Source organism: Oreochromis niloticus, unplaced genomic scaffold, assembly GCF_001858045.2.
Source record: "Oreochromis niloticus isolate F11D_XX unplaced genomic scaffold, O_niloticus_UMD_NMBU tig00007743_pilon, whole genome shotgun sequence".
Taxonomy (NCBI): Eukaryota; Metazoa; Chordata; class Actinopteri; order Cichliformes; family Cichlidae; genus Oreochromis; species Oreochromis niloticus.
The window spans coordinates 147,501-175,198 of NW_020328741.1; the positions used below are offsets into that span (position 1 = coordinate 147,501).

Here is a 27,698-nt window from a genome sequence, read left to right on the forward strand (position 1 = left end):
ATGCTTTATATACGATGTGACTTAACTCAACCCACGTCTCACGTGTGAGCAGTCCTTTCACTTTTGTTTTCAACAAAGCTTTTGTGTTTGTCTCGTCTGCTTTATAGGAATAGAAGCCCATCAGTTATTGTTAGAACATACCAGGACAAAATACGTTTTTCCACTGAGCTTTTAGGATGACACTTCATAATACTTATCATAAATGGATTGTGAAATGTTTTATATATTTTTATTAGTGTTTAATAAGTACTAGAAAAGTTTGGATTATATTTACTTATTTGAGTCATTTCCTTTAATTAAAAAATTAAATTCAGTGTAACTCTTAACTTGCTATACTAGTTACATACTTTTAATTCTTTCAGTTTTGGGGAAGAAATAAAGTAATATATACTATGTTTTTATAAAGCATAGAAGATGTAGAAAGAGTAAAAAAGATTTTTAAAAAAAAGCACACACAGAGCAGTCAGTGTGATATAATTTATTTAATATAGGACAAGTATTCAGGGCTAGCCTTCATTGTTGTTGTTGAGTATTCAAAGTTAAATAGAAGATCTATATTAACCAAAAAGACACAAATAAAAGGGAACACATTAAGATAACAATATGTGAACACAAGTTTCTTTTTTGTTTTTTATCAAAAGTTAGTAGAAACTACTTTTTTCTAAGTTTGAGTTTAATAACACCACGATTATCAGTCTGTTATGCAAAATGCAATAAAAGCTGCTTCCCAGTGAGAACAGCATAAACAACATACAGCTGTCATTTCTCTTACAGAAAACCATCATATTTAATGATGAGATGTATCATTATTTTATGATTTATTTTGTATTATTATTTATTATATAGAAACTTTTAAAGTTTATTTGGTTGAGTTTTAGGATGATTTTCATGTTTTCCTCTTTTATTTCCCCATTTTCACCATTTTTCTTCTTCCTCTCTGTCTGATGGGATGATAGTTCTCTTGTAAAAGCGTCTCAAACTATTTACTACGTCCATCATTGCAGGAAAATCCTCAAAAACTGACGATGTCCGTATTAGTTCTTCAAAAGCTTGAAGAAACTGTAGTTTTTCATCAAGTTCACTTGCTTGTTTCTTCTTGTATTCTGCCTGAAGAAGAAAATAACATTTATTTTTAGCAAAAGTCAAATTTACTTCTACAGTCAGACTGATTTGCAGTTCTCTTAGTGTGCACGGATATGACTCATACGCAGCTGTTTTTTCCTGCATGACCAAATTTGACTGAGAACATGAACCTGACTGATCCGCCTTCCTTCTGGCTGCTTTTGCTTTTTCTGATTTTCTAAATTGTTCTAAGAAACTTTTCAGAATTTTTTGAAATGTGCAAAACCAGGATGCGTCAGTTGCTTAAGCTCTACATATTAACAACTCTGCATAGAGAGAAAAACACCCAAACTGTGATACGCTTATAATGACTTACATAGTGACTGTAGTTTTAATTTGCAAATAAATGTTTCATAGAAGTACCTTCAGCAACAGTTAATTCAGCAGTGACTTTGTTCTTACTTTCATCAGTGAATTTGTGACATAAACCAGGGACAGCAGAAAGATGAGGATTAAAACGTTGGTGTTTCTGACACCAGCCAGTCCTCTGCTCCTGAACGCTGCTGCTGCCATCACTGTGGAAATAAAAACAGCCTTTGAGCTTAAGAGAAAATGAAAGAAAATAAAAGAAATGAATAAATAAAGAATCAAATCTATGTTTCCTCTTGTTATGTTAATAATATATTTTTTGTTTGAAATCTTACATATAAACCATCCTATGGTGCAGTTTTGCTGATCTTACCTGCCTGGTGAAGGGACAAACAGCTGTTTCACAGACATAAAACACAAGGGAATCACATGCTACAAATACTTAATGTTCTCCTGATGTGACTTCCCACTGATCTGTGAGCTGCTCTTTCACTTTTATCTCACAGTAGTGATATGATCTATGTGGCGGGGGTGTGGTCTCCGGCCTGCTGCAGCAGAGGGGTGTTACAGTGAGCTCTCGGGGTGGTGTGGCTGAGAGGGCGGGTGGGACTGCTTAAGGTGATCATCTTCTTCTCTGTATTTTTAGGTGGGCAGTTTTAGTGTCGGATGAGCGGTGTTGATCCAGTGGGGTGCAGTGATTTCTGTGAAATGTGATGTGTGTGTGAATGATAAAAACACACACACACATGTGATTACAGCCACAGGACTTGAGCTGTGAAAGAATAAACTGCCTCAGAACAAACATCAAGCTTCTTCTTCTATACTCTGGGACAATTTGGCCTTAAGTGGTGTTCTGGCCGACACACCAGGGTGACCGTAGTGCTAAAGAGTGAATCAGCGCCACAACCGTGTGTATTCCTGATATCTCCACTACAATGGGAGAATGAGAAAGAGGTGGAAACACAGCTGGAACAAATCTGATTAATTAAATGGGGCAAGCAAAACTAAACATAGCACACTACCAAAATAAAACCGGGAACAGAAACAGAAAAACTAAATGAAAAAAGTCCAAACTCAAAACCCTGGGACAGCAACCCTGGTACCAAGACAGTTATAGAATTTACATTTTTGGCAGTGAGCAAACACTGGACAACAATCAGCCAGCTGTTTACTTTCTTGTAAAGAAACTCTGTATTAACAGGAAGAAAAGAGGAAAACACAATTATTGATTACATTGCAAGTGATACAGCTTGGAGCATGAGAAACTGTTGTCTTTCTTGTTTCACTCTGAAAATGCTTTTTGATATGACATTTATAAGAACAAGGCTTTGTAAATTTGATGCTTCATGGCCGTTGTATTCATTGTATTCATTTATTCCTGTGTAAATAAATCTGTAAAACGGCGACTATAGGACGGGTCCCTTCATGGTTTTTTGATGAATGTTAAATCTTTTCACCACAATACAAAGTGAGAAGTGAAGCCTAGTTTTTTTTGCACTTTAAAGGTCTTTGAACTAAAATATAAAAATTATACAAACTATAAAGTAAATTTTCAGTGTAATTCGATTTTAAATCAGCTCCTGTTTTTGTTTCATAATTAATTCTAAATTGTAAAATGTTACATTTCATTCTAACAGACTTATGTAATTTGTCTCATTTTAAGGGGATTATTACTTTCTTTAATATTGTATTTTATATGCTGATTGTTTTTTTGTTTGTTTCACATCTGTTGCCAGTTGTTTATGTTACCACAACTGAAATTATTTCTTCTTCTCCACCCGTTTATTCAGCTCAGGATTTTCTTTCCACTTCTTGACTTTATCAACTTTCGAATATCAACTCCTTCATAGTTTTCTTAAATTAGAAATATTTCTCAGTCACCTTACAGTCATGGGATCTCAGGCAACAGGCACATTATATAAGTACTACTTCTATTCTCCTGAAAATATTCGTGAAGACAAAAAAAAGATCTATTAATCTATTTGGATTTGTTTTTTTAAATTAAATATTTCTGTTCTAATAGTTTTGTGGATACAAAATAATACGACAGGACTTGAAGGAAAGTAACACATTTATTCTCATTTGGGGCGACTGAGGATGGATCAGATGAGTTTGCCACCTACCTTGTGTCCTCATACCTGGTGGTAATGGACAGCATGTTGCCTTATCAGTACTGGGGTCTTTTGTTTGATGGTTCCACAGTGCCTCCCTCTGGCCGTGATGAAGTACTACACCCCTCTGCTCTTTCTATTACAGGGAATGTCTAGAAAGCACAAACCTTTAATAATCACAGCTGAGATCATAAACTGTAGTTATCCTTCCTTCCTTTCCTTCTTCCTTCCTCTTAAGCACTTAAGGGTTGCTGGAGATGGCTTGAAGACTATCCCAGCTTTCACAAGGTAAAACTCAGGGTACACACTTGACAGTTCACCACTCATGATCACATTGACAATAGATGATTGTAATTCCCAAAAGAATCACCAATTAACCTAAAAAAGCAAGTTGTTGGACTGTGAGAGGGAGCCGGAGCACCCTCAGAGAACACAACATGCAAACAGCAGCCAGCAGATTCACATGCACGACCTTCTTGCTGTGAGGCAACAGTACCAACCACTGCACCACCGTGCTGACCTTAGAGTGCAGTTGTATGGTGGAAAATGTTACTGTGGATGCTTTAGATTATATTACATACAGAAAAAAGTACTGGTTTATTATTTTAGTGGGCAAAAGAGTCAAGATTGGATCTAAAGGATGTAAATGGACAAGCACAGTGCATTTCTACTCAGTCTGAACACTCGACACAGCTTCATTCACCCAGCTGTACACACATGATTAGGGGAAACTCAACGTTCAGTATCTTCATTTTTTCATAAAATACTTTCTCTGTATCTCTGCTCTGTTTGTTTTTGACTTGAAACACTAAATAAAAGTTTTACTACACATCTGTCTCTATTGTTTAATCAGCAGCTGTAATACTAAACTGTCCAAAATGTAAAAGTCTACATTTAGTAGATTTAGAGACATTTATTTCACCACTTTTAGTTAATGATACTTTATAAACCTATTCTGCTGTTTAACAAAGACAGTATCATCATGTTTAAAGCACTTTTCAATCTGACAGCCGCACTCAGTTCTCCTGCACATGTGTGATCTTGGAGTGAACTGAAGGTTCAGATGCATCTCTCAGGTCCTGTGTGGAGACTTTGCTGGACTTTGTCTGTCTGTTAAAGATGTGATTTACAGATGCTATTCAGCTGGTGTAGATAGTGGGGGTTTAGGTCTAAAACATCGTCTTTTGTCCTCCATTCATCCAGTTTCATGAGATAAAGTTTTGGTATAAGGACTGGACTGAAAAAGACTGAAAAGAGAAACTTTGAAAGAATTTTAGAAGCCTGGAGGAAAAGCAGTGCTTGTTTAATCAAATGTAAAAATACACATTGTTTAAATATCCCAAAGTAAAGAGATCTCTCTGTGAACCTTTAATTCGTCACCCTCTTGTGGCAGCAGCTGGCTACTGTTACTTGCACATGTGCATTGTGGTTTTTTATTACGTTATAATTTAATACAAAACCCTTTAATTAAATTAGTGAGTTGAAGTAATATATGAAATATTAGTGTTAAGTAAGTCCCAGAGTTCAGTTTTTTATAAATACAGTGTACTGTATTTATTCTTATTCTTATTTTATTCTAATTTTTGCTTCATAACTTTTGCACTGTCCACTTCCTGCTGTGACAAAACAAATTTCCCACGTGTGGGACTAATAAAGGTTATCTTATCTTATCTTATTGGACATTAGTTACATTTAATAAGAAGATATGAGATCCAAATATATGCTTATGTCAACACATGTTCATTTTGATGAAGTTTACTGAACAAATTTGAATCATCACAACAACCAAAATGTTAGCAACACATCATAAAGTTTATTATTCTAACTATGGTAACCATGTTGTCCAGAATCGTAACATCGCACCCATTTAGAATCTTACCACCACTTTGAGCCTTTGATCCTTAAACCCATAAATAGGGGTGAGAAGCAACAACTTTTAGTCTGTTATTTGCAGCATTTATGTTCGCAGCCTTCGACTGTTCGTGACACAGATTTAGAGTCTTACCACCAACGTGATCATTTGATCCTAAAACCGACAAATAACAGTGAGAAATAACGACTTTTAGTCCATTACTGGCAGCATTTCTGTTTGCAGCCCTCAACTGTTCACCATTTAGAAACATTTGGATCCTGACTACAGACTCCAACATGTCTCAAGGTGAAGAACCAAAAAGTCAAGAGGTTGACCCCGGCGCTCTTCCCTGGGATGAACCAGAAGACCCTTACCTCTCCTCTCTTCCCTGGGCTGAGCAAGTTGAATTAGAGGAGAAGCGCTTGGCAGAAATGGAGAATGAAAATCTTCTTAACAGAGAGAAGATTGTCTTATTGATGGAGGAAAATGAGAGACAGAGCGCTCAATTACAAAAAATGTCCTACCTGCTCCAAGAAAAGGAGAGTATTATTGATGAAAAACAGTGGGATATCAAAGACATGGAGGAAAGGAACCAAGAGCTCCAAGGAAAGCTGGATGAAGCTCTAGAAAAAATGAAAGAAATCCTCCAGGAGAAGAAACAACAGGACATGAGAGAAAGACAGATGCATGATCAACTTGAAAAGATGGAGATGAAATACAGAGTGGTAAAAGCAAGGGATGATAAAAATCAGGAAACAAATAAAGAGGTTCTTCAAGAGAAAAGGCAGCAGCAGATCAAACAAAGGCGAATGGGCCGCGAGCTTAAGGACATCAAGAAACAAACTGACGAGCTGCAAGTAAAGCTTGATGAAGCTCTGCAAATAAATGAAGCGATCCTCGAAGAGAAAAACCAACAGGACATAAAGAAGCAAGACATGGAGAGGCACATGGAGGGAAAAGACAGGATGCTGCAGGCAAGGCTTAAAGAAACAATGCACAAATATGATGAGTTGCTGCAAGAGAAAAAGCAACAGGAGATGAAACAAAAAGAATTAGATTGCAAGCTTCAGAACATGGAGATAGACAATGAAGGCTTGCGAGTAAAGCTCGATGAAGCTTTACAAAAAAATACAGAAATCCTTGAAGTGAAAGAAGAACTGGTCATAAACCAGGGAGAAATGCAATGCCAGCTCCAAGGCATGGAAGAAAAATACAGAGCACTGCAGGCAATGCATTATGGAACACAGAACAAATATGAAGAGCTGTGTCAAGAAAAAGAACAACAGGACATAAAGCAGAACGAAGAAAAACTTCTTCTTGTCCAAGACTTTGAGAAGACAAAGCAAAAACTGCAAGAACTTGGCAACAAAATTAAGCACACAACAGCTGAACTGGAAGGAGAAAAGGAGAAAGTGCAAAAACAGGAGGCAACAGCTAAAGAACTCAAAGAAAGGCTCAAAGAAGAACAAGCCAAAGTAGAAGAAGTGGAAAAAATATGCAACAAACTTAAGAAGCAAAATACAGAAACAGTGGACGAGTTGAGATCCCTCATACTAGAGAAGAAAGTGCTTGTGGAAAAGCAACTCAAGAAGAAGAAAAAGTGCTTCCGCTTCTTCCTCCGCAGGGCCACTCCTGCCTCATCTTCCTCCACCTCTGTTCCAGCTTAATTTTCCCTTCTCCTCTCCCTCCCCTCTCTCCCCAATAATTTCATAATAAACACAATTGGCTCCTAACACCTGTCCCATCTCCCTCCCCCTCTCTCTCTTTTCACCCTCACCCCCCAACCAGTCCCGACAGTTGACTGCCCCCTCTAGAGCCTGGTTCTGTCATAGGTTTCTTCCTTTAAAGGGAGTTTTTCCTATCCACCGTCGCCTAGTGCTTGCTCAGAGGGCATTGTTGGGGTTTTCTCTCCTCTATCTCTTTCCTCCTTTCTATCCCTTTCCTTGACACCCCCCCCCCCCTTCTATTTTCCCCAATAATTTCATAATAAACACAATTGGCTGCATTTTAAATGTGTCTGATCAGTGTCTTCATTCAAGAATGAATTGTCTTTGTCACAGAGTCATGTGTATTTTGTCTTTTCCTCGGGCTGGTGATCCTCGCGGTCGTTCAGCCCTGGAGTCCAGATTATTAGTGTTTTAATCACATTTAGTGTTACATTTTAGATCACCACAATAGGATATCAACAATTTAGGATTCAGGCATTTGTTTTAGTTTGATATCGTAATCATTCTATGATTGAGTCGTTAACAGAACCAGCAGTTAGCAGCAATAACTTCAAATCAATGACATTTGCAAGCATTCCTTTATACACAGCATTTCAGTCAGGTTGAGGTCTGGACTTCCATGATGTAGATTTGCTGCTGTGCTTGGGGTCATTATCCTGTTGCATGGCCTAATTTAGGAGAAGCTTTATCTGTCGAACAGACAGCCTCACATTTGACTCTAAAACACTTTGGCATACAGAGGAGTTCGTTGACTGCAAGGTGCTTTATTGCTTGTGTCTGCAGAAGAAGCTCAAATCACCACACTTGAACCAGCATATTTGACAGTGGGTTTGAGATGTTTAAGTGTTTGAGTGTCTGAAATACTGACATGTGAACGCCAGAATATAATGGTGAGATTTTAGTGCTGGTTAGATTGCATACACACTGCACATTATAAGGTTTTACAATTTTGCATCTGTGACCATTCAAACACCAGACAGTACTGAATGTTTCTTCTTTCTTTGTGCAACTTTACAATCATAATGTCCATTTTTGGGTTTTGTGGGATTTTTTAGGGAAAGAAGGGAAGTTTTATTTTTAATGATCAGTATCAGTGATTAATCACTACAGTGGGATAAATACATTTGTCATGTTTTCACAGATTTATTTTGATATTACATCATATTTGTAAGAGGAACATTCATTAGGTTTAAACAAAATCATACAAAAGAATTGTAACGCTTGCATATTGTTAACCTAGAAGCACTTTTAGTCTTTGTTAGGTTTATCGAAAAAAAAATTGGCAAACACCCTTTTTTGAATGTCATGCTCTTGCAGGCTGCAGTAACATTTGAGTTTTGTAAGTGCAAAGGTCCATTCAAACAGGTGGTGACATTACAATCCTTGGTTTATGTACATTTTGGAGCTTGTCAACATTCAGCATTTCCAAAAGCAGAATAAAAATGTGAAAGCTTGAAGATATATTTACATGTACATTTATTTTCCTTCCTTGTGGTCATACAAATTCTGCCTCTGATGCTTCTGACTTCAGATGTTAGTAAAAAAAAAAATATTGTTAATTGGGCAAAACAGTTTTTCTTTTAAACATATCAGGAGGTTTATTTTCCCTGACATCATCTAAACACAGGTCCTTTGCAATACTGATAAAGTTTCTCTGTACTTTGCCACATTATATTACAGCAGATCTAGAAGTTGTATCTAAATGGCGATTCTCCGTTAATGAATTTGTATAAGGTCAAGTCCTTACTAACTGTAACAACAACCCACTGCTTCCTACTCTATGCATTATAATCTACAGCATCTACAAAGACACCTTCCAACAAACGGCTACACTCTATGATCTCAGCTATGATAATTAAAGGTTTGTGCTTTCTAGACATTCCCTGTAATGGAAAGAGCAGAGGGGTGTGGTACTTCATCACGGCCAGAAGGAGGCACTGTGTAACCATCAAACAAAAGACCCCAGTGTTGATAAGGCAAGGTACTGTACGTTACCACAGGGTATGAGGATACAGGTAGGTGGCAAAATCATTCAATCCATCATCAGTCACCGCAAATCAGAATAAATTTGTTACGTTCATTCAGGTCCTGATGTATTTTTATAGTTGCATAAAACTACTGAGAGAAAGATATTAAACAAAAAAAAGATAAATCCAGATAGATTCAATTAAATGTCTCTTTTTTAACCCATCATGAACTTCAGTGGTATTTTTAAGAGAATAGAAGTAGTTATGAAAGGGTAGTACTTCAGAAAGTCTGAGGATCCATGAGTGCAAGGCCATTCAGAAATAGTCACGATACATCTTGACCCCGCTCTAATTTGTGAGTGAAAACTATGAAGGTGTGGATATTTAACAGTTTATAAGGTCCTTTCTCTTTGAACCTGCTTTACTCGTCATCAAACTTGTAAATGTGGGAACCACCAAACAGCTGAGCCACAATGACAAACACCTCATTTTCCATGATAACAGATTTGCACCCCACAATAGACTGACCTAAATGGCAAAGAAACACATGAATCGCTTGAGAATAAGACTCAGCTCAAGCATTCTGGGAGTGTTTGTTAGCCTAATGTGTGATTTAGACTTCCTAACTTACAGTGTCACTGGAAACTCCCTTTAACCCTTCACCTAACCTTCCACGTAACCTGACATGCACCTCCTGAGAGATGTAACTACACGTTGGGTCGACACAGCCTGCGAGGACTTAAATGGTTAGAAGGTTGCGCTGCAGGATCAAGAGGGGTTTCCAGTTATGTAGTAAGTTAGGACACATTTCCTGCAGAAAGCGAAATCAAACTTTACCTGTGATGTTATCATAAGTCCTGAAGTTCATTTCTATGTGGTCCCACTGGAAAATCATACAGCTCTCTGTGCTGGGAGCAGAAATGGCCACGTAGACATCATTCTTATTGCTGAATGTGTCAACAGACAACGATTCTGAGGCAACAGACTGATGAAGGATGAAATCTGTGGAAAGGAACATCGGGAAATGTATTTTTCACAAACCAACAAAGCCACGTTAAATGAATAACCTCTACACAACTTAGAAAGACTGTGCTGAGTTCTCTCATCCTGATCTCAGCTGAGATTTACACGGAAACGATCAGTGGAAATCGTTAAGGTACTATTGGTCTACATTCTTCTTCTATGGTAGCAGCCTGGGCAAAGTAACACCCAAATTTAAACTTCTGCTTTCTGTTGGCACCAATGACTGTAGAAAACATATTGTATTTCACGGCTAAACTGGGAGAAAGACAGACTGCAAGAATTACACAGCACACTATTTTCCTATTACTATGTACAAACTCACAGCTCTATAAGGGAGTCAAGGTCAATGAGGAGCTTTTTACCTCGGCGCTGTCACTTGGTGTTCGCTCGCTCTGTGGTATAGTATCACTTCCTGTTCCTGCTCAAACACAGTGGTGTTTCTGAGTAGCTTTTCTGCTTAGCAATTTAATTTAAATCTTTTGATACATCCCGTTTTCATAGTATAATCTTAACGTGATTTATCTGAATCACCCTTTCTGTGTACTCACTACCTAATTTATAGCCAAAGTATTCACTCACTGTCTCTGTACTGTTTCGCTAGCTTAGCTTAGCTTAGCTCGTAGCCGACTCGTTAGCACCATGGCTACTTCACCTGCTCCTCCTGCACTTTCCTGCTCATTGTGTCAGATGTTTAGTTACTCCTCGGCCTCCTTTAGCAGTAATGATACCTGTAACAAATGTAGCATATTTGCAGCTCTGGAGGCCAGGATTACTGAATTGGAGACTCGGCTTCGCACCCTTCATTCACCCGTAGCTAGCCAGGCCCCTGTAGCTGGTGCAGCCGAAGATAGCGTAGGCCCCGCTAGCTGTTCCCCGGCAGACCCCAAGCAGCTGGGGAAAGAGGGCGGCTGGGTGACGGTGAGGAGGAAGCATAGTCTTAAACTGAAGCCCCAGGTACACCACCAACCTGTTCATGTGTCTAACCGTTTTTCCCCACTCGGCGACACACCCGCCGGGGGTCAAACTCTGGTAACTGGCGATTCTGTTCTCAGACATGTGAAGCTAGAGACACCGGCAACCATAGTCAATTGCCTTCCAGGGGCCAGAGCAGGCGACATTGAAGGAAATTTAAAACTGCTGGCTAAGGGTAAACGTAAATACAGTAAGATCATAATTCACGTCGGCAGTAATGACACCCGGTTACGCCAATCGGAGGTCACTAAAATCAATATTGAATCGGTGTGTAACTTTGCAAAAACAATGTCGGACTCTGTAGTTTTCTCTGGTCCCCTCCCCAATCAGACCAGGAGTGACATGTTTAGCCGCATGTTCTCCTTAAATTGCTGGCTGTCTGAGTGGTGTCCCAGAAACGATGTGGGCTTCATAGATAATTGGCAAACCTTCTGGAGGAAACCTGGTCTTGTTAGGAGAGACGGCATCCATCCCACTTTGGATGGAGCAGCTCTCATTTCTAGAAATATGGACCAATTTATTAAACTCCCCAAAATATGACTATCCAGAGTTGGGACCAGGAAGCAGAGTTGCAGTCTTACACGCCTCTCTGCAGCTTCTCTCCTCCTGCTACCACCCCAAAAACCCATCTCCATTGAGACTGTGTCAGCTCCCAAAATGACAAAAAAACAAACCAAAAACCAGCAACAAACAACTTCAACATAGAAAATCACAAAGAAAGAACAATACAGTATCCACATCTGAACCAAAGAGTAAAACAGTGAAATGTGGATTATTAAATATTAGGTCTCTCTCCTCCAAGTCTCTGTTAGTACATGACTTAATAATTGATCAACAAATCGATTTACTCTGCCTTACAGAAACCTGGTTGCAGCAGGATGATTATGTTAGTTTAAATGAATCAACACCCCCGAGTCATTCTAACTACCAGAAACCTCGAAGCACAGGCCGAGGGGGCGGTGTGGCAGCAATTTTTCACACCAGCCTATTAATTAACGAAAGATCCAGACAGACTTTTAATTCATTTGAAAGCCTGATGCTTAGCCTTGTCCACCCCAGCTGTAAAACTCAGAAACCAGTCTTACTTGTTATTATCTATCGTCCACCTGGGCCTTACACAGAGTTTCTCTCTGATTTCTCAGACTTTTTATCTGATTTAGTGCTCAGCTCAGATACAATAATTATTGTGGGTGATTTTAACATCCATGTAGATGCTAAAAATGACAGCCTCAACATGGCATTTAATCTGTTATTAGACTCAATTGGCTTCTCTCAAAATGTAAAAGAACCCACCCACCACTTTAATCACACTCTAGATCTCATTTTAACATATGGCATAGAAACTGAACATGTAACAGTGTTTCCTGAAAACCCTCTGCTGTCTGATCATTTCCTGATAACATTTACATTTACAATAATTGATTACACAGCAATGGAGAGTAGACTTTATCAAAGTAGATGTCTTTCTGAAAGTGCTGTAACTAAGTTTAAGAATATAATCCACCCACTGTTATCATCTTCAATGCCCTGTACCAACATAGAGCAGAGCAGCTATCTGAACACTACTCCAACAGAGGTTGATTATCTTGTTAATAATTTTACCTTCTCACTACGTACGACTCTGGATACTGTAGCTCCTGTGAAAACTAAGGCCTCAAATCCGAAGTACCTGACTCCGTGGTATAATTCTCAAACACGTAGCCTAAAGCAGATAACTCGTAAGCTGGAGAGGAAATGGCGTGTCACAAATTTAGAGGATCATCATTTAGCCTGGAGAAATAGTTTGCTGCTTTATAAGAAAGCCCTCCGCAAAGCCAGAACATCTTACTATTCGTCACTGATTGAAGAAAATAAGAACAACCCCAGGTTTCTCTTCAGCACTGTAGCCAGGCTGACAAAAAGTCAGAGCTCTTTTGAGCCAACCATCCCTTTAACGTTAACTAGTAATGACTTCATGAACTTCTTCACAAATAAAATTTTTATCATTAGAGAAAAAATTACCAATAATCATCCCACAGATGTAATATTATCTACAGCTACTTTTAGTACCATCGATGTTAAGTTAGACTCTTTTTCTCCAATTGATCTTTCTGAGTTAACTTCAATAATTAATTCCTCCAAACCATCAACGTGTCTTTTAGACCCCATTCCTACAAAACTGCTCAAAGAAGTCCTGCCATTAATTAATTCTTCGATCTTAAGTATGATCAACCTATCTCTAATAATCGGCTATGTACCACAGGCCTTCAAGGTGGCTGTAGTTAAACCTTTACTCAAAAAGCCATCTCTAGACCCAGCTGTCTTAGCTAATTACAGGCCAATCTCCAACCTTCCTTTTATATCAAAAATCCTTGAAAGAGTAGTTGTCAAACAGCTAACAGATCATCTGCAGAGGAATGGCTTATTTGAAGAGTTTCAGTCAGGTTTCAGAGCTCATCACAGCACAGAAACAGCTTTAGTGAAGGTTACAAATGATCTTCTTATGGCCTCTGACAGTGGACTCATCTCTGTGCTTGTCCTGCTAGACCTTAGTGCTGTGTTTGATACTGTTGATCATAATATCCTATTAGAGCGATTAGAACATGCTGTAGGTATTACAGGTACTGTGCTGCAGTGGTTTGTATCATATCTATCTAATAGACTCCAATTTGTACATGTAAATGGAGAGTCCTCTTCACCCACTAAGGTCAATTACGGTGTTCCACAGGGTTCAGTGCTAGGACCAATTCTATTTACATTATACATGCTTCCCCTAGGCAGCATCATTAGAAGACATAGCATAAATTTCCACTGCTATGCAGATGACACGCAGCTCTATCTATCCATGAAGCCAGGTAACACACACCAATTAGTTAAACTGCAGGAATGTCTTAAAGACATAAAGACCTGGATGGCCGCTAACTTTTTGCTTCTTAATTCAGATAAAACTGAGGTTATTGTACTCGGCCCTGAGAATCTTAGAAATATGGTATCTAACCAGATTCTTACTCTGGATGGCATTACCTTGGCCTCCAGTAACACTGTGAGGAACCTTGGAGTCATTTTTGACCAGGACATGTCCTTCAATGCACATATTAAACAAATATGTAAGACTGCTTTCTTCCATTTGCGCAACATCTCTAAAATTAGAAATATCCTGTCTCAGAGTGATGCTGAAAAACTAGTTCATGCCTTCATTACTTCCAGGCTGGACTACTGTAATTCTTTATTATCAGGATGTCCTAAAAACTCCCTGAAAAGTCTTCAGCTAATCCAAAATGCTGCAGCAAGAGTCCTGACAGGGACTAGGAAGAGAGAACATATTTCTCCTGTTTTGGCTTCCCTTCATTGGCTTCCTGTTAAATCCAGAATTGAATTCAAAATCCTGCTCCTCACATACAAGGTCTTAAATAATCAGGCCCCATCTTATCTTAATGACCTTGTGGTACCATATCACCCTATTAGAGCACTTCGCTCTCGCTCTGCAGGCCTACTTGTTGTTCCTAGAGTATTTAAAAGTAGAATGGGAGGGAGAGCCTTCAGTTTTCAGGCCCCTCTTCTGTGGAACCAGCTTCCAGTTTGGATTCGGGAGACAGACACTATCTCTACTTTCAAGATTAGGCTTAAAACTTTCCTTTTTTCTAAAGCATATAGTTAGGGCTGGACCAGGTGACCCTGAATCCTCCCTTAGTTATGCTGCAATAGACGTAGGCTGCCGGGGATTCCCATGATGCATTGAGTTTTTCCTTTCCAGCCACTCACTATGTGTTAATAGACCTCTCTGCATCGAATCATATCTGTTATTAATTTCTGTCTCTCTTCCACAGCATGTCTTTCATCCTGTTTTCCTTCTTCACCCCAACCGGTCGCAGCAGATGGCCCCGCCCCTCCCTGAGCCTGGTTCTGCCGGAGGTTTCTTCCTGTTAAAAGGGAGTTTTTCCTTCCCACTGTCGCCAAAGTGCTTGCTCATAGGGGGTCATATGATATGATTGTTGGGGTTTTCTCTGTATTTATTATTGTGCGATCTATTGTACAATATAAAGCGCCTTGAGGCGACTTTTGTTGTGATTTGGCGCTATATAAATAAAATTGAATTGAATTGAATTGAATTGAGGAGGTCCCTGGGCAAGGCTTTAATGTTATTGTTTGCCAAAGACCTGGAAACAAATGCAGTTGATTATGAAAAAGAGACATCATTAAATCATGTATAACAGATAACAGTTGTATTTTCAGTCACTGGAACACACAAGTGAGTCAGGTCCCTGAGTCCTCTGAAGGCATATTTGGATGTAGTCTCTAGTTTGTTACTCTCAATGAATCTGTGGATCAACAAGAAGAAAAAGAAAAGTATATTTTTTGATCAATTTCAACATTTTGCCAGCTAGTAAACCAAATGGTAAATGGACTGGTTCTTGTACAGCACTTTTCTATTTTGCCTGAGCACTCGAAATCCTTGAAACCTGTCTAATTCAGATCAGGACCTCAAAGCACCAGCAGCCCAGATCAGCTGATCACAGCCTGGACACAAAGAAAATTTACTGAAGCTTTGAATAGAAATTGCGATTCTTAACCTCTTGTTGAGCCACTACAACCAATTTTAGAGTTCCCCCACCTGCTGAATCCCACTTTAACCCGTTCCTTACTCATTTTCTGTTTAGAGTCGCTCTCTACAATGTAGAGATATTTTAAAATCTTTCGTCTTTTTCTCTGCTCATGTTCTACCAAACTGATTCAAGCTGAGTATATTTATGAGAATTAAAATTTAAAGAAGTAAAGGTCATTTTCTTATGTATTAATGTTACTTTAATGATACATTAATATAGCACAAGGTTCAATTAGCTTTGCACAAAAAATAGCTGGTAGAAAAATCCTCCAAAGAGCTACTTTTACTGGAGTGGTTTTGCCACTAATATCTGTACTTCTGATTAAGTACAGAATGTCTTTGCTTTTGCCATCTCACACTCTTTCATGTTTAAATCCATCTTTAATGGGACCACAGAGGAAATATTTGCTGGAGCACACCTCGTGTCCCCCAGAATCCTTACTTTGTCCATGTGAATTTTAAACAATCAAATCTTGTGAAAATGGCCACAACTTGTATATTTAACACAGACATAATAGGGGAGACCGGGGATAGTTGTAACGTGGGTCAGTTGTAACACTTTATCAGGGCTAAGTTTCAAATGATGTGACTCATCCTGTGCATGCCCAATTCAGTTCTGCTATCACATGTGAAAAATCAGCACATTTTGTCAAACACAGACAATATAACACGAAAAAAAGTAATTTGTATGCCAAAAAGTAAGTTTTTCTACTTTATTTCAATTTCTAATAGCATTATCTGCTTTGCAGTCAAGTGGAGCGTGCGTCTGTCCTCTCAGTAAGTGAGTGAGACAGTAGACAGCGGTGAGGAGGGCTGTGCGAGTGCATCGCAAAAACGCATAAATATGCCTGACACCTGTAAACAAAGCAGCATCTGGCTGCAGTTTAAAGACTTTTTTGTCTCTGTCTTGGTCTCGGTCTTGTCTTGTCTTGGTCTCGATACCCTCTAATCTTGGTATTGTCTTGGTCTTGGTTTAGGCGGTCTTGACTAAAAGTCTACAACTTTATTACTTTCATTTTCTTCCAAAAGCAGTTTTTGAAACATCTTTGTGAACTGACTAATGCTTGAACATTGCTGTAGGTCCACAGGAAAACTGTTCCACAGTTTTACCTCACAAATGGTAAAACAAAAGGTTTTAACCCTTGTCCGTGCTTTAAGAGTCTTCATCAATGTTCCCTCTAAGCTGCGCACGTGCGCAATTGCGCACTGTTGGCACGGTCTCTGCGCACAGAAAATCTGCGTTGCGCACAAAAAAAATCTAACCTGAATTGAAATTAAAATTAAAACTTTAACAATTCTGTTTTGCAGTGTTAGTCAGTAAGTGACTGGCTGCTCCTGTATGGGATTAGAACGATGCCACCTTATCCTATAGTCCAGCCAATAATGTGATTCACATTCGTATACACGCAGCCAATCAACGTCGTTGACAGGCTATGACAGCGTCCTTATGTGCCGACACCGGTGTTTTAGCGAGCAAAGCGGCGTGGCTGATGTGCAGTGAAGCCACATTAATGACAACGTGTACAACCATTGGAGATGTGAGCAGGACAGACGGAACAATTGACGGAAAAAGTGTGGACTTTATACCAGTTTTTAAATTGTGTTGATGGGCCACGTAAAATCAGAGTTATGATAAAAATATATGCAATGTTTGGTTTTCTTCCTGAATACTATCGTTGTTTATATTTACTGCGGGAAGAAACGGTAAAAACGGCGTTTTATAAGGAAAACGCTCGAAAGCACTCTCCGCCTGTGAGCAAAAACAACACCAAAAAACCCCCACCCTTTCCTATTGGTCGAAAAAATTACCGTGTCGACCAATCAAAAAATGATATGGCAACGTGGCATCTAGTTGTTAAGAAACGGGGGGAAGTTTTAGGAGTGACGGCGGTGTTCTGAGATGTGAGAGATTTGAGACGTTTAGCGCAAATCTTGTGTAGTTAGTGTGTAGTGTAGTCAATAGTTTTGTTGGCGTGTCAGAACATTGAGGCGGCTGCTGAATGTTACAGGTGTTACAGGAGTGATACATCTCCTGTTGTCAGGCCTGCAGGTATCAGAGAGAGATAAGATAAGATAAGATAAGACTTTATTGATCCCTCGATGGGGAAATTTTTGCGTCACCTCAGCTCAGGTACAGATATCAGAAGGAAATACAAAAAAAATACAAATAAGTACAATCAATGAAAAAAGTAAGATAATACACTATATACAATGGTAGCATACACAGTATGTGATTATGGATATGGTTGGAAATATGGAAGACATAAACTATATCGCTTGATATAGCTATTGTACCACTACTACTATTCCTATTTATAGACATGTACACACACACATGTACACACTAAATATACATATGTATACATATACATACATATATACCTGCACATGTCCATACACATGGAAGGTCCATTATGCATGAAGTGGTGACCGTGGATGTTCACAGTGTCCAGTGACTTATGACATTGTGATTGAGGAGTTAAAGAGTCTAACTGCTGTCGGGATGAATGATCAGGCTGTTGTTCTCCTTTATCTCATAGTGGACAGAAATTATTTTTTGGAGTGGCACAAATAATTTGTGTGGCATCAGATTTGATGCAGAACAGCTGATTGTTCTGTAAATAGTTTGAAATGTTTATTTAAAAACGCCTTGGCTGCATTAAAAAAAATAAATAGCCTCAAAAAACTTTGTTGTTTGCCAAACTGAGTTACTTTTTTGAAGTGGTAACTATATAATTAATTGCCCAGCATTGGTCATTATATACTGTATTTTGCAGACAGAGAGTTACAGGACTCTCCCAGACCACAGACTCAGACTCATAATACAAGTCAGAGCTTTATGAAAAAAAAAAGAAAAAGTTGTGTTTTCAAAATTGGAGTTAAAGTTATTTTTACTTCCAATAGTGTTAACATACTACACAGGTCATGAACAAGATTTTTTAAATTTTCATTGTAAGTGGGCTAAAGCAGTTAATTAAAAGTAGTCTAACATAAATGTAAATGCTGTAATTTGATTATTGTAATAAACCATGTAACTTGGATGGATTAGATGCTGGCGTGACCACAGTGCACACGTCTGATGTCGCTCACAGTGGTCCAAGGGATCGCTCAGGGAGTTTGTGTGTTCGCTCAGACACATGAAAAATTAGAGGGAACATTGGTCTTCATATTTAATTTTCCCCTCAATTCATCCTCTGTACATTTCCTGGTACTGTGTCTGGCTTTGTACATAATTTTTGCAGTTTTATATTTTATAAAATCCATAAACTTCAGAATTTTTAATTTCAAGAACAATTCAAGAAAAGTTAGGAAGCAAAGAAAGACAGTCATCGTCTCCATTGTAAGTGGGCGGGGAGGATGCTACAGTTTGTACAAGAAGCATCAGCTCTGATTTATTTTAACTTTAGGGCTTGACGAAGAAGCGCAAGAGAAAATCTTCACATGATACAGTTACATACAAATGACATACACATGTATAATGTTTAAAAATATAATCGAACATTAATGAATTATTGGTCAATATCAGAAAAGCAAAAGACATTCTCTGTTTACCACAACATGTACCAAATTAATTTAATAAAGTTACATATGAATAACTTAATGGGGATATAAGTCAAACTTACTTCTACAGTCAGACTGAGTTGCAGTTCTCTTAGTGTGCACTGACATGACTCATACGCATTTGTTGTTTCCTACATGACCAAATTTGACTGATAACATGCAATAGAGATGAAACTGACTGACCCGCCTTCCTTCTGGCTGCTTTTGCTTTTTCTGATTTCCTAAGTTGTTCTAAGAAACTTGTCAGAATTTTTTTAAATTTACAAAAACAGGATGCGTCCATTTAAACTCTGATATGCTTATAATGAGTTACATAGTGACTGTAGTTTTACATTTGCAAATAAATGTTTCATAGAAGTACCTTCAGCAACAGTTAATTCAGCAGTGACTTTGTTCTTACTTTCATCAGTGAATTTGTGACATAAACCAGGGACAGCAGAAAGATGAGGATTAAAACGTTGGTGTTTCTGACACCAGCCAGTCCTCTGCTCCTGAACGCTGCTGCTGCCATCACTGTGGAAATAAAAACAGCCTTTGAGCTTAAGAGAAAATGAAAGAAAATAAAAGAAATGAATAAATAAAGAATCAAATCTATGTTTCCTCTTGTTATGTTAATAATATATTTTTAAAAACATCTTAGGTATAAACCATCCTATGGTGCAGTTTTGCTGATCTTACCTGCCTGGTGAAGGGACAAACAGCTGTTTCACAGACTGAAAACACAAGGGAATCACATGCTACAAATACTTAATGTTCTCCTGATGTGACTTCCCACTGATCTGTGAGCTGCTCTTTCACTTTTATCTCACAGTAGTGATATGATCTATGTGGCGGGGGTGTGGTCTCCGGCCTGCTGCAGTAGAGGGGTGTTACAGTGAGCTCTCGGGGCGGTGCCGAGGTGTGGCTGAGAGGGCGGGTGTGACTGCTCAAGGTGATCATCTTCTTCTCTCTATTTTTAAATAGTGATGACGGGGACGGAGACTGGGAGGAAGAAGCAGCTGTTCCTGTGTGACTGATGCTGGAACATCAGAACGAAAATAAAACTAACCTATAGTGAATGAAATCCAGTGTGCGTGTCGGGTCCTTACCACAATCTACTTTACAGGAACAGAGGCCCACTTTAAACTGTCCAAGATCATCCCACATATTTAAGTTTTATCAAGAGCCATCGCAGCAGGTGGCAGAAAAAGCAGGTGAATGCCTTTAAGGACTGCAACATTAACGACGTTTAAAGACAAAGAACTCTTTTTTTAGGACACTGGAATAGAATATAGAAATGAAGCAGAAGCCAATCCAATGTTAGAGCCAGCACCAAGTTTGTTAAACATGACACCAGTCCATAGTGCAGTTTTGTAATAATTCAAATTTTAGATTTTTCATTTAATATTCAATTCATCTTTCTCAGATAATCAGTAGCATATCTTAACATAAAAATGGACATTACAGAGGACTGAGCAATATACGCATATAACTAATGTACTAATGGCAGCTAACTATGGAGATACAAGTGTTTATAATTTGATGCAAACACTGAAAACTGAAAGTATAAGAGGCCCTGGTCAGACCCTCTGAGACCTTAATTTACAGTCTTTTTTTTGCATCAATTTTTTTTTTTGTTTCTTAAACATGTGATCATTAAATAATGATTGTATGTTTGTGACGTACTCTACAATCCTTAAAATGCAAAGTTTTTTTTAATTTAATGTATCTACTGTAACTCTACAGTTTCGAGAACCTAACTGTTTGTAATAATTTACAATTTACTTTGCTATTAGTACAAAAATGTAGAACATTGTGTTCCAACAGTGTCTCATTTGTTTATTAATACTTATCATCATTCATGTTTGCACATGGCCAATTCAGTAATGAGCCACAGCTGTCCTCTTTCTTTGTGAGTTTCACAATTTGTAAAACTAGGCAATTATAATAATTTGAATGTCTTTTGCTAATGCTACTTAACAAACAACACAGACATGTGCTTTAAGTTTACATAAAAATCACAGATTCAGACAAGAATAACCCTCTGCTTTTAGTCCAGCAGCACTGAAGGGAACTTAACTAGATAGCTCATTATCCTCATCACTTGGCATTGAGGTAAACCAGAAAAAATAACCTGGCCCTTTTATTTAAAAAAATAATATCCAGCAGTTCAGGAGGCCGACCGCATGGCCAGCAATGCTCCACTGGGGAACGACGGAGGTAATGGGACACCTTGGGCGGCTTGGCAGGTGCCTGCTTAGCGCAGACTTCTGGCTCAGGTGGAGCAGGACTAGTAGTCTGCTCTGGATGCTGGTACTGGCGCTCATGTTGATGGCTGGCCATTCTCTCCCTCGCAGCAGGTATGGGTGCTGGGACTGACCAAATGCGAGGACTCGCAGGCTGGCTTGGAATATGAACAGTTTTATTATAGGAGCTAAGAGACCTGAACACAAATGGCTAAATTAAACAGGCGCACACACGACGAGTTGACAGCAACATGACCAGGAGCAGAGATAGAAAGGATAATGAGTGTAGAAAGGCCCCAAAGTTTATAGGACAAGTCTATTCTGTTCTTATACAGGTGTTTATAAGTTTCAGAACAAACCTCAAGCTTCTTCTTCTACACTCTGAGACAATTTGGCTTTAATTGGTGTTGTGTCCGACACACCGGGGTGACCGCAGTGCTAAAGACTGAATCACATAGACAACTGTGTGATTAAAAATATTTCTCAGTCACCTTACAATCATGGGATCTCAGGCAATGGGCACTACCATTATATAAGTACCACTTCTATTCTCCTGAAAATTTTCATGACATTCATGAAGGTAAAAAAAAAAGATCCATTCATCTATTTGGATTTATCTTTTTAAGTTAAATATTTCTGTTCTAATAGTTTTGTGGATACAAAATAATACAACAGGAGTTGAAGGAAAGTAACACATTTATTCTCATTTGGGGCGACTGAGGATGGATCAGATGAGTTTGCCACCTACCTTGTGTCCTCATACCTGGTGGTAATGGACAGCATGTTGCCTTATCAGCACTGGGGTCTTTTGTTTGATGGTTCCACAGTGCCTCCCTCTGGCCGTGATGAAGTACTACACCCCTCTGCTCTTTCTATTACAGGGAATGTCTAGAAAGCACAAACCTTTAATAATCACAGCTGAGATCATAAACTGTAGTTATCCTTCCTTCCTTTCCTTCTTCCTTCCTCTTAAGCACTTAAGGGTTGAAGGAGATGGCTTGAAGACTATCCTAGTAGATTTAGAGATATTTATTTCACCACTTTTAGTTAATGATACTTTATAAACCTATTTTGCTGTTTAACAAAGACAGTATCATCATGTTTAAAGCACTTTTCAATCTGACAGCAGCACTCAGTTCTCCTGCACATGTGTGATCTTGGAGTGAACTGAAGGTTCAGATGCATCTCTCAGGTCCTGTGTGGAGACTTTGCTGGACTTTGTTTGTCTGTTAAAGATGTGATTTGCAGATGCTATTCAGCTGGTGTAGATAGTGGGGGGTTTAGGTCTGAAACATCTTCTTTGGTCCTCCATTCATCCAGTTTCATGAGATAAAGTTTTGGTACAAGGATTGGACTGAAAAAAGACTGAAAAGAGAAACTTTGAAAGAATTTTAGAAGCCTGGAGGAAAAGCAGTGCTTGTTTAATCAAATGTAATGATACACATTGTTTAAATGTCCCAAAGTAAAGAGATCTCTCTGTGAACCTTTAATTCATCACCCTCTTGTGGCAGCAGCTGGCTACTGTTACTTGCACATGTGCATTGTGGTTTTTTATTACGTTATAATTTAATACAAAACCCTTTAATTAAATTAGTGAGTTGAAGTAATATATGAAATATTAGTGTTAAGTAAGTCCCAGAGTTCAGTTTATTGGACATTAGCTACATTTAATAAGAAGATATGAGATCCAAATATATGCTTATGTCAACACATGTTCATTTTGATGAAGTTTACTGAACAAATTTGAATCATCACAACAACCAAAATGTTAGCAACACATCATAAAGTTTATTATTCTAACTATGGTAACCATGTTGTCCAGAATCGTGACATCGCACCCATTTAGAATCTTACCACCACTTTGAGCCTTTGATCCTTAAACCCATAAATAGGGGTGAGAAGCAACAACTTTTAGTCTGTTATTTGCAGCATTTATGTTCGCAGCCTTCGACTGTTCGTGACACAGATTTAGAGTCTTACCACCAACGTGATCATTTGATCCTAAAACCGACAAATAACGGTGAAAAACAACGACTTTTAGTCCATTACTGGCAGCATTTCTGTTTGCAGCCCTCAACTATTCGCCATTTAGAAACATTTGGATCCTGACTCCAGACTCCAACATGTCTCAAGGTGAAGAACCAAAACGTCAAGAAGTTGACCCCGGCGCTCTTCCCTGGGATGAACCAGAAGACCCTTACCTCTCCTCTCTTCCCTGGGCTGAGCAAGTTGAATTAGAGGAGAAGCGCTTGGCAGAAATGGAGAATGAACATCTTCTTAACAGAGAGAAGATTGTCTTATTGATGGAGGAAAATGAGAGACAGAGCGCTCAATTACAAAAAATCTCCTACCTGCTCCAAGAAAAGGAGAGTATTATTGATGAAAAACAGTGGGATATCAAAGACATGGAGGAAAGGAACCAAGAGCTCCAAGGAAAGCTGGATGAAGCTCTAGAAAAAATGAAAGAAATCCTCCAGGAGAAGAAACAACAGGACATGAGAGAAAGACAGATGCACGATCAACTCGAAAAGATGGAGATCAAATACAGAGTGGTAAAAGCAAGGGATGATAAAAATCAGGAAACAAATAAAGAGGTTCTTCAAGAGAAAAGGCAGCAGCAGATCAAACAAAAGCGAATGGGCCGCGAGCTTAAGGACATCAAGAAACAAAATGACGAGCTGCAAGTAAAGCTTGATGAAGCTCTGCAAATAAATGAAGCGATCCTCGAAGAGAAGAACCAAGAGGACATAAAGAAGCGAGACATGGAGAGGCAACTCCAACACATGGAGGGAAAAGACAGGATGCTGCAGGCAAGGCTAAAAGAAACAATGCACAAATATGACAAGTTGCTGCAAGAGAAAAAGCAACAGGAGATGAAACAAAAAGAATTAGATTGCAAGATTCAGAACATGGAGAAAAACAATGAAGGCTTGCGAGTAAAGCTCGATGAAGCTTTGCTAAATAATACAAAATCCTTGAAGTGAAACAACAACTGGTCATAAACCAGGGAGAAATGCAATGCCAGCTCCAAGGCATGGAAGGAAAATACAGAGCACTGCAGGCAATGCATTATGAAACACGGAACAAATATGAAGAGCTGTGTCAAGAAAAAGAACAACAGGATATAAAGCAGAACGAAGAAAAACTTCTTCTTGTCCAAGACTTTGAGAAGACAAAGCAAAAACTGCAAGAACTTGGCAACAAAATTAAGCACACAACAGCTGAACTGGAAGGAGAAAAGAAGAAAGTGCAAAAACAGGAGGCAACAGCTAAAGAACTCAAGGAAAGGCTCAAAGAAGAACAAGCCAAATTAGAAGAAGTGGAAAAAATATGCAACAAACTTAAGAAGCAAAATACAGAAACAGTGGACGAGTTGAGATCCCTCATACTAGAGAAGAAAGTGCTTGTGGAAAAGCAGCTCAAGAAGAAGAAAAAGTGCTTCCGCTTCTTCCTCCGCAGGGCCACTCCTGCCTCATCTTCCTCCACCTCTGTTCCAGCTTAATTTTCCCTTCTCCTCTCCCTCCCCTCTCTCCCCAATAATTTCATAATAAACACAATTGGCTCCTAACACCTGTCCCATCTCCCTCCCCCCTCTCTCTCTTTTCACCCTCACCCCCAACCAGTCCCGACAGTTGACTGCCCCCTCTAGAGCCTGGTTCTGTCATAGGTTTCTTCCTTTAAAGGGAGTTTTTCCTATCCACCGTCGCCTAGTGCTTGCTCAGAGGGCATTGTTGGGGTTTTCTCTCCTCTATCTCTTTCCTCCTTTCTATCCCTTTCCTTGACCCCCCCACCCACCCCCCTTTCTATTTTCCCAATAATTTAATAATAAACACAATTGGCTGCATTTTAAATATGTCTGATCAATGTCTTCATTCAAGAATGAATTGTCTTTGTCACAGAGTCATGTGTATTTTCTCTTTTCCTCGGGCTGGTGATCCTCGCGGTCGTTCAGCCCTGGAGTCCAGATTATTAGTGTTTTAATCACATTTAGTGTTACATTTTAGATCACCACAATAGGATATCCACAATTTAGGATTCAGGCATTTGTTTTAGTTTGACATCGTAATCATTCTATGATTGAGTTGTTAACAGAACCAGCAGTTAGCAGCAATAACTTCAAATCAATGACATTTGCAAGCATTCCTTTATACACAGCATTTCAGTCAGGTTGAGGTCTGGACTTCCATGATGTAGATTTGCTGCTGTGCTTGGGGTCATTATCCTGTTGCATGGCCTAATTTAGGAGAAGCTTTATCTGTCGGACAGACAGCCTCACATTTGACTCTAAAACACTTTGGCATACAGAGGAGTTCGTTGACTGCAAGGTGCTTTATTGCTTGTGTCTGCAGAAGAAGCTCAAATCACCACACTTGAACCAGCATATTTGACAGTGGGTTTGAGATGTTTAAGTGTTTGAGTGTCTGAAATACTGACATGTGAACGCCAGAATATAATGGTGAGATTTTAGTGCTGGTTAGATTGCATACACACTGCACATTATAAGGTTTTACAATTTTGCATCTGTGACCATTCAAACACCAGACAGTACTGAATGTTTCTTCTTTCTTTGTGCAACTTTACAATCATAATGTCCATTTTTGGGTTTTGGGGTTTTTTTAGGGAAAGAAGGGAAGTTTTATTTTTAATGATCAGTATCAGTGATTAATCACTACAGTGGGATAAATAAACTTGTCATGTTTTCACAGATTTATTTTGATATTACATCATATTTGTAAGAGGAACATTCATTAGGTTTAAACAAAATCATACAAAAGAATTGTAACGCTTGCATATTGTTAACCTAGAAGCACTTTTAGTCTTTGTTAAGTTTATCGAAAAGGAATTTGGCAAACACCCTTTTTTGAATGTCATGCTCTTGCAGGCTGCAGTAACATTTGAGTTTTGTAAGTGCAAAGGTCCATTCAAACAGGTGGTGACATTACAATCCTTGGTTTATGTACATTTTGGAGCTTGTCAACATTCAGCATTTCCAAAAGCAGAATAAAAATGTGAAAGCTTGAAGATATATTTACATGTACATTTATTTTCCTTCCTTGTGGTCATACAAATTCTGCCTCTGATGCTTCTGACTTCAGATGTTAGTATATAAAATATTGTTAATTGGGCAAAACTGTTTTTCTTTTAAACATATCAGGAGGTTTATTTTCCCTGACATCATCTAAACATGGGGTGTCGAACTCCAGGCCTCGAGGGCCGGTGTCCTGCAGGTTTTAGATGTGTCCTTAATCCTACACACCTGAATCAAATGGTTAGTTCATTAGCAGGCATCTGGAGAAGTTCAAGACATGTTGAGGAGTTAATTTAGCCATTTGAATCAGCTGTGTTGGATCAAGGACACATCTAAAACCTGCAGGACACCGGCCCTCGAGGCCTGGAGTTCGACACCTGTGATCTAAACACAGTTCCTTTGCAATACTGATAAAGTTTCTCTGTACTTTGCCACATTATATTACAGCAGATGTAGAAGTTGTATCTAAATGGTGATTCTCCATTAATGGATTTGTATAAGGTCAAGTCCTGGATATTTTACTAACTGTAACAACAAACCACTGCTTCCTACTCTATGCATTATAATCTACAGTATCTACAAAGACACCTTCCAACAAACGGCTACACTCTATGATCTCAGCTATGATAATTAAAGGTTTGTGCTTTCTAGACATTCCCTGTAATGGAAAGAGCAGAGGGGTGTGGTACTTCATCACGGCCAGAAGGAGGCACTGTGTCACCATCAAACAAAAGACCCCAGTGTTGATAAGGCAAGGTACTGTACGTTACCACAGGGTATGAGGATACAGGTAGGTGGCAAAATCATTCAATCCATCATCAGTCACCGCAAATCAGAATAATTTTGTTACGTTCATTCAGGTCCTGATGTATTTTTATAGCTGCATAAAACTACTAAGAGAAAGATATTAAACAAAAAAAGATAAATCCAGATAGATTCAATTAAATGTCTCTTTTTAACCCATCATGAACTTCAGTGGTATTTTTAAGAGAATAGAAGTAGTTATGAAAGGGTAGTACTTCAGAAAGTCTGAGGATCCATGAGTGCAAGGCCATTCAGAAATAGTCACGATACATCTTGACCCAGCTCTAATTTGTGAGTGAAAACTATGAAGGTGTGGATATTTAACAGTTCATAAGGTCCTTTCTCTTTGAACCTGCTTTGGTCGTCATCAAACTTGTAAATGTGGGAACCACCAAACAGCTGAGCCACAATGAC

The 27,698-nt window shown here is 38.8% G+C and overlaps 3 protein-coding genes and 1 long non-coding RNA gene across 9 annotated transcripts in view; 1 reads left to right on the forward strand and 3 right to left on the reverse strand.

Annotated features, from left to right (window-relative positions):
• LOC102078856 (serine/threonine-protein kinase ppk4-like) overlaps window positions 1-27,698 on the reverse strand; it is a 95,307-nt gene that overhangs the window by 34,488 nt on the left and 33,121 nt on the right. The window lies entirely within an intron of this gene.
• On the reverse strand, window positions 463-10,508 carry LOC112845519 (leucine-rich repeat LGI family member 2). 5 transcript variants are annotated; one of them, XR_003218349.1, is made up of 4 exons: window positions 10,434-10,508; window positions 9,926-10,090; window positions 1,525-1,637; window positions 463-1,107 (listed from the first exon to the last, which is right to left on the reverse strand). XR_003218349.1 is itself a non-coding variant. In XM_025904924.1 (3 exons), exons 1-3 carry the CDS (start codon window positions 10,104-10,106, stop codon window positions 916-918), a joined length of 486 nt encoding a protein of 161 aa, XP_025760709.1. In that variant the 5' UTR covers window positions 10,107-10,426; the 3' UTR covers window positions 463-915. The 5 variants fall into 5 exon arrangements, 2 of the variants coding, with proteins under 2 accessions (XP_025760709.1, XP_025760710.1); XR_003218350.1 differs by having other exon boundaries at window positions 10,474-10,501; XR_003218348.1 differs by lacking the exons at window positions 9,926-10,090; window positions 10,434-10,508 and adding an exon at window positions 1,805-2,039.
• LOC109199951 (golgin subfamily A member 6-like protein 1) lies at window positions 5,418-7,143 on the forward strand. The gene has a single exon (XM_019355313.2). The coding sequence runs from the start codon at window positions 5,691-5,693 to the stop codon at window positions 7,059-7,061; it is 1,371 nt and encodes a 456-aa protein (XP_019210858.1). The 5' UTR covers window positions 5,418-5,690; the 3' UTR covers window positions 7,062-7,143.
• Window positions 15,056-20,667, reverse strand: LOC109199954 (uncharacterized). The gene is made up of 4 exons (XR_002060198.2): window positions 19,905-20,667; window positions 19,627-19,739; window positions 15,310-15,381; window positions 15,056-15,219 (listed from the first exon to the last, which is right to left on the reverse strand). It is a non-coding gene; the product is annotated as an uncharacterized LOC109199954 (long non-coding RNA).

Excerpts from the sequence above, each read along its gene's own strand:
- LOC112845519 (XM_025904924.1), bottom strand. The coding sequence starts at position 10,106 with ATGTTCCTTTCCACAGATTTCATCCTTCATCAGTCTGTTGCCTCAGAA. Across the intron at positions 1,638-9,925 it reads GACTTATGATAACATCACAG|TGATGGCAGCAGCAGCGTTC; the intron begins GTAAAGTTTGAT and ends TTATTTCCACAG. Across the intron at positions 1,108-1,524 it reads TCACAAATTCACTGATGAAA|GCAGAATACAAGAAGAAACA; the intron begins GTAAGAACAAAG and ends TTTCTTCTTCAG.
- LOC109199951 (XM_019355313.2), top strand. The coding sequence starts at position 5,691 with ATGTCTCAAGGTGAAGAACCAAAAAGTCAAGAGGTTGACCCCGGCGCT.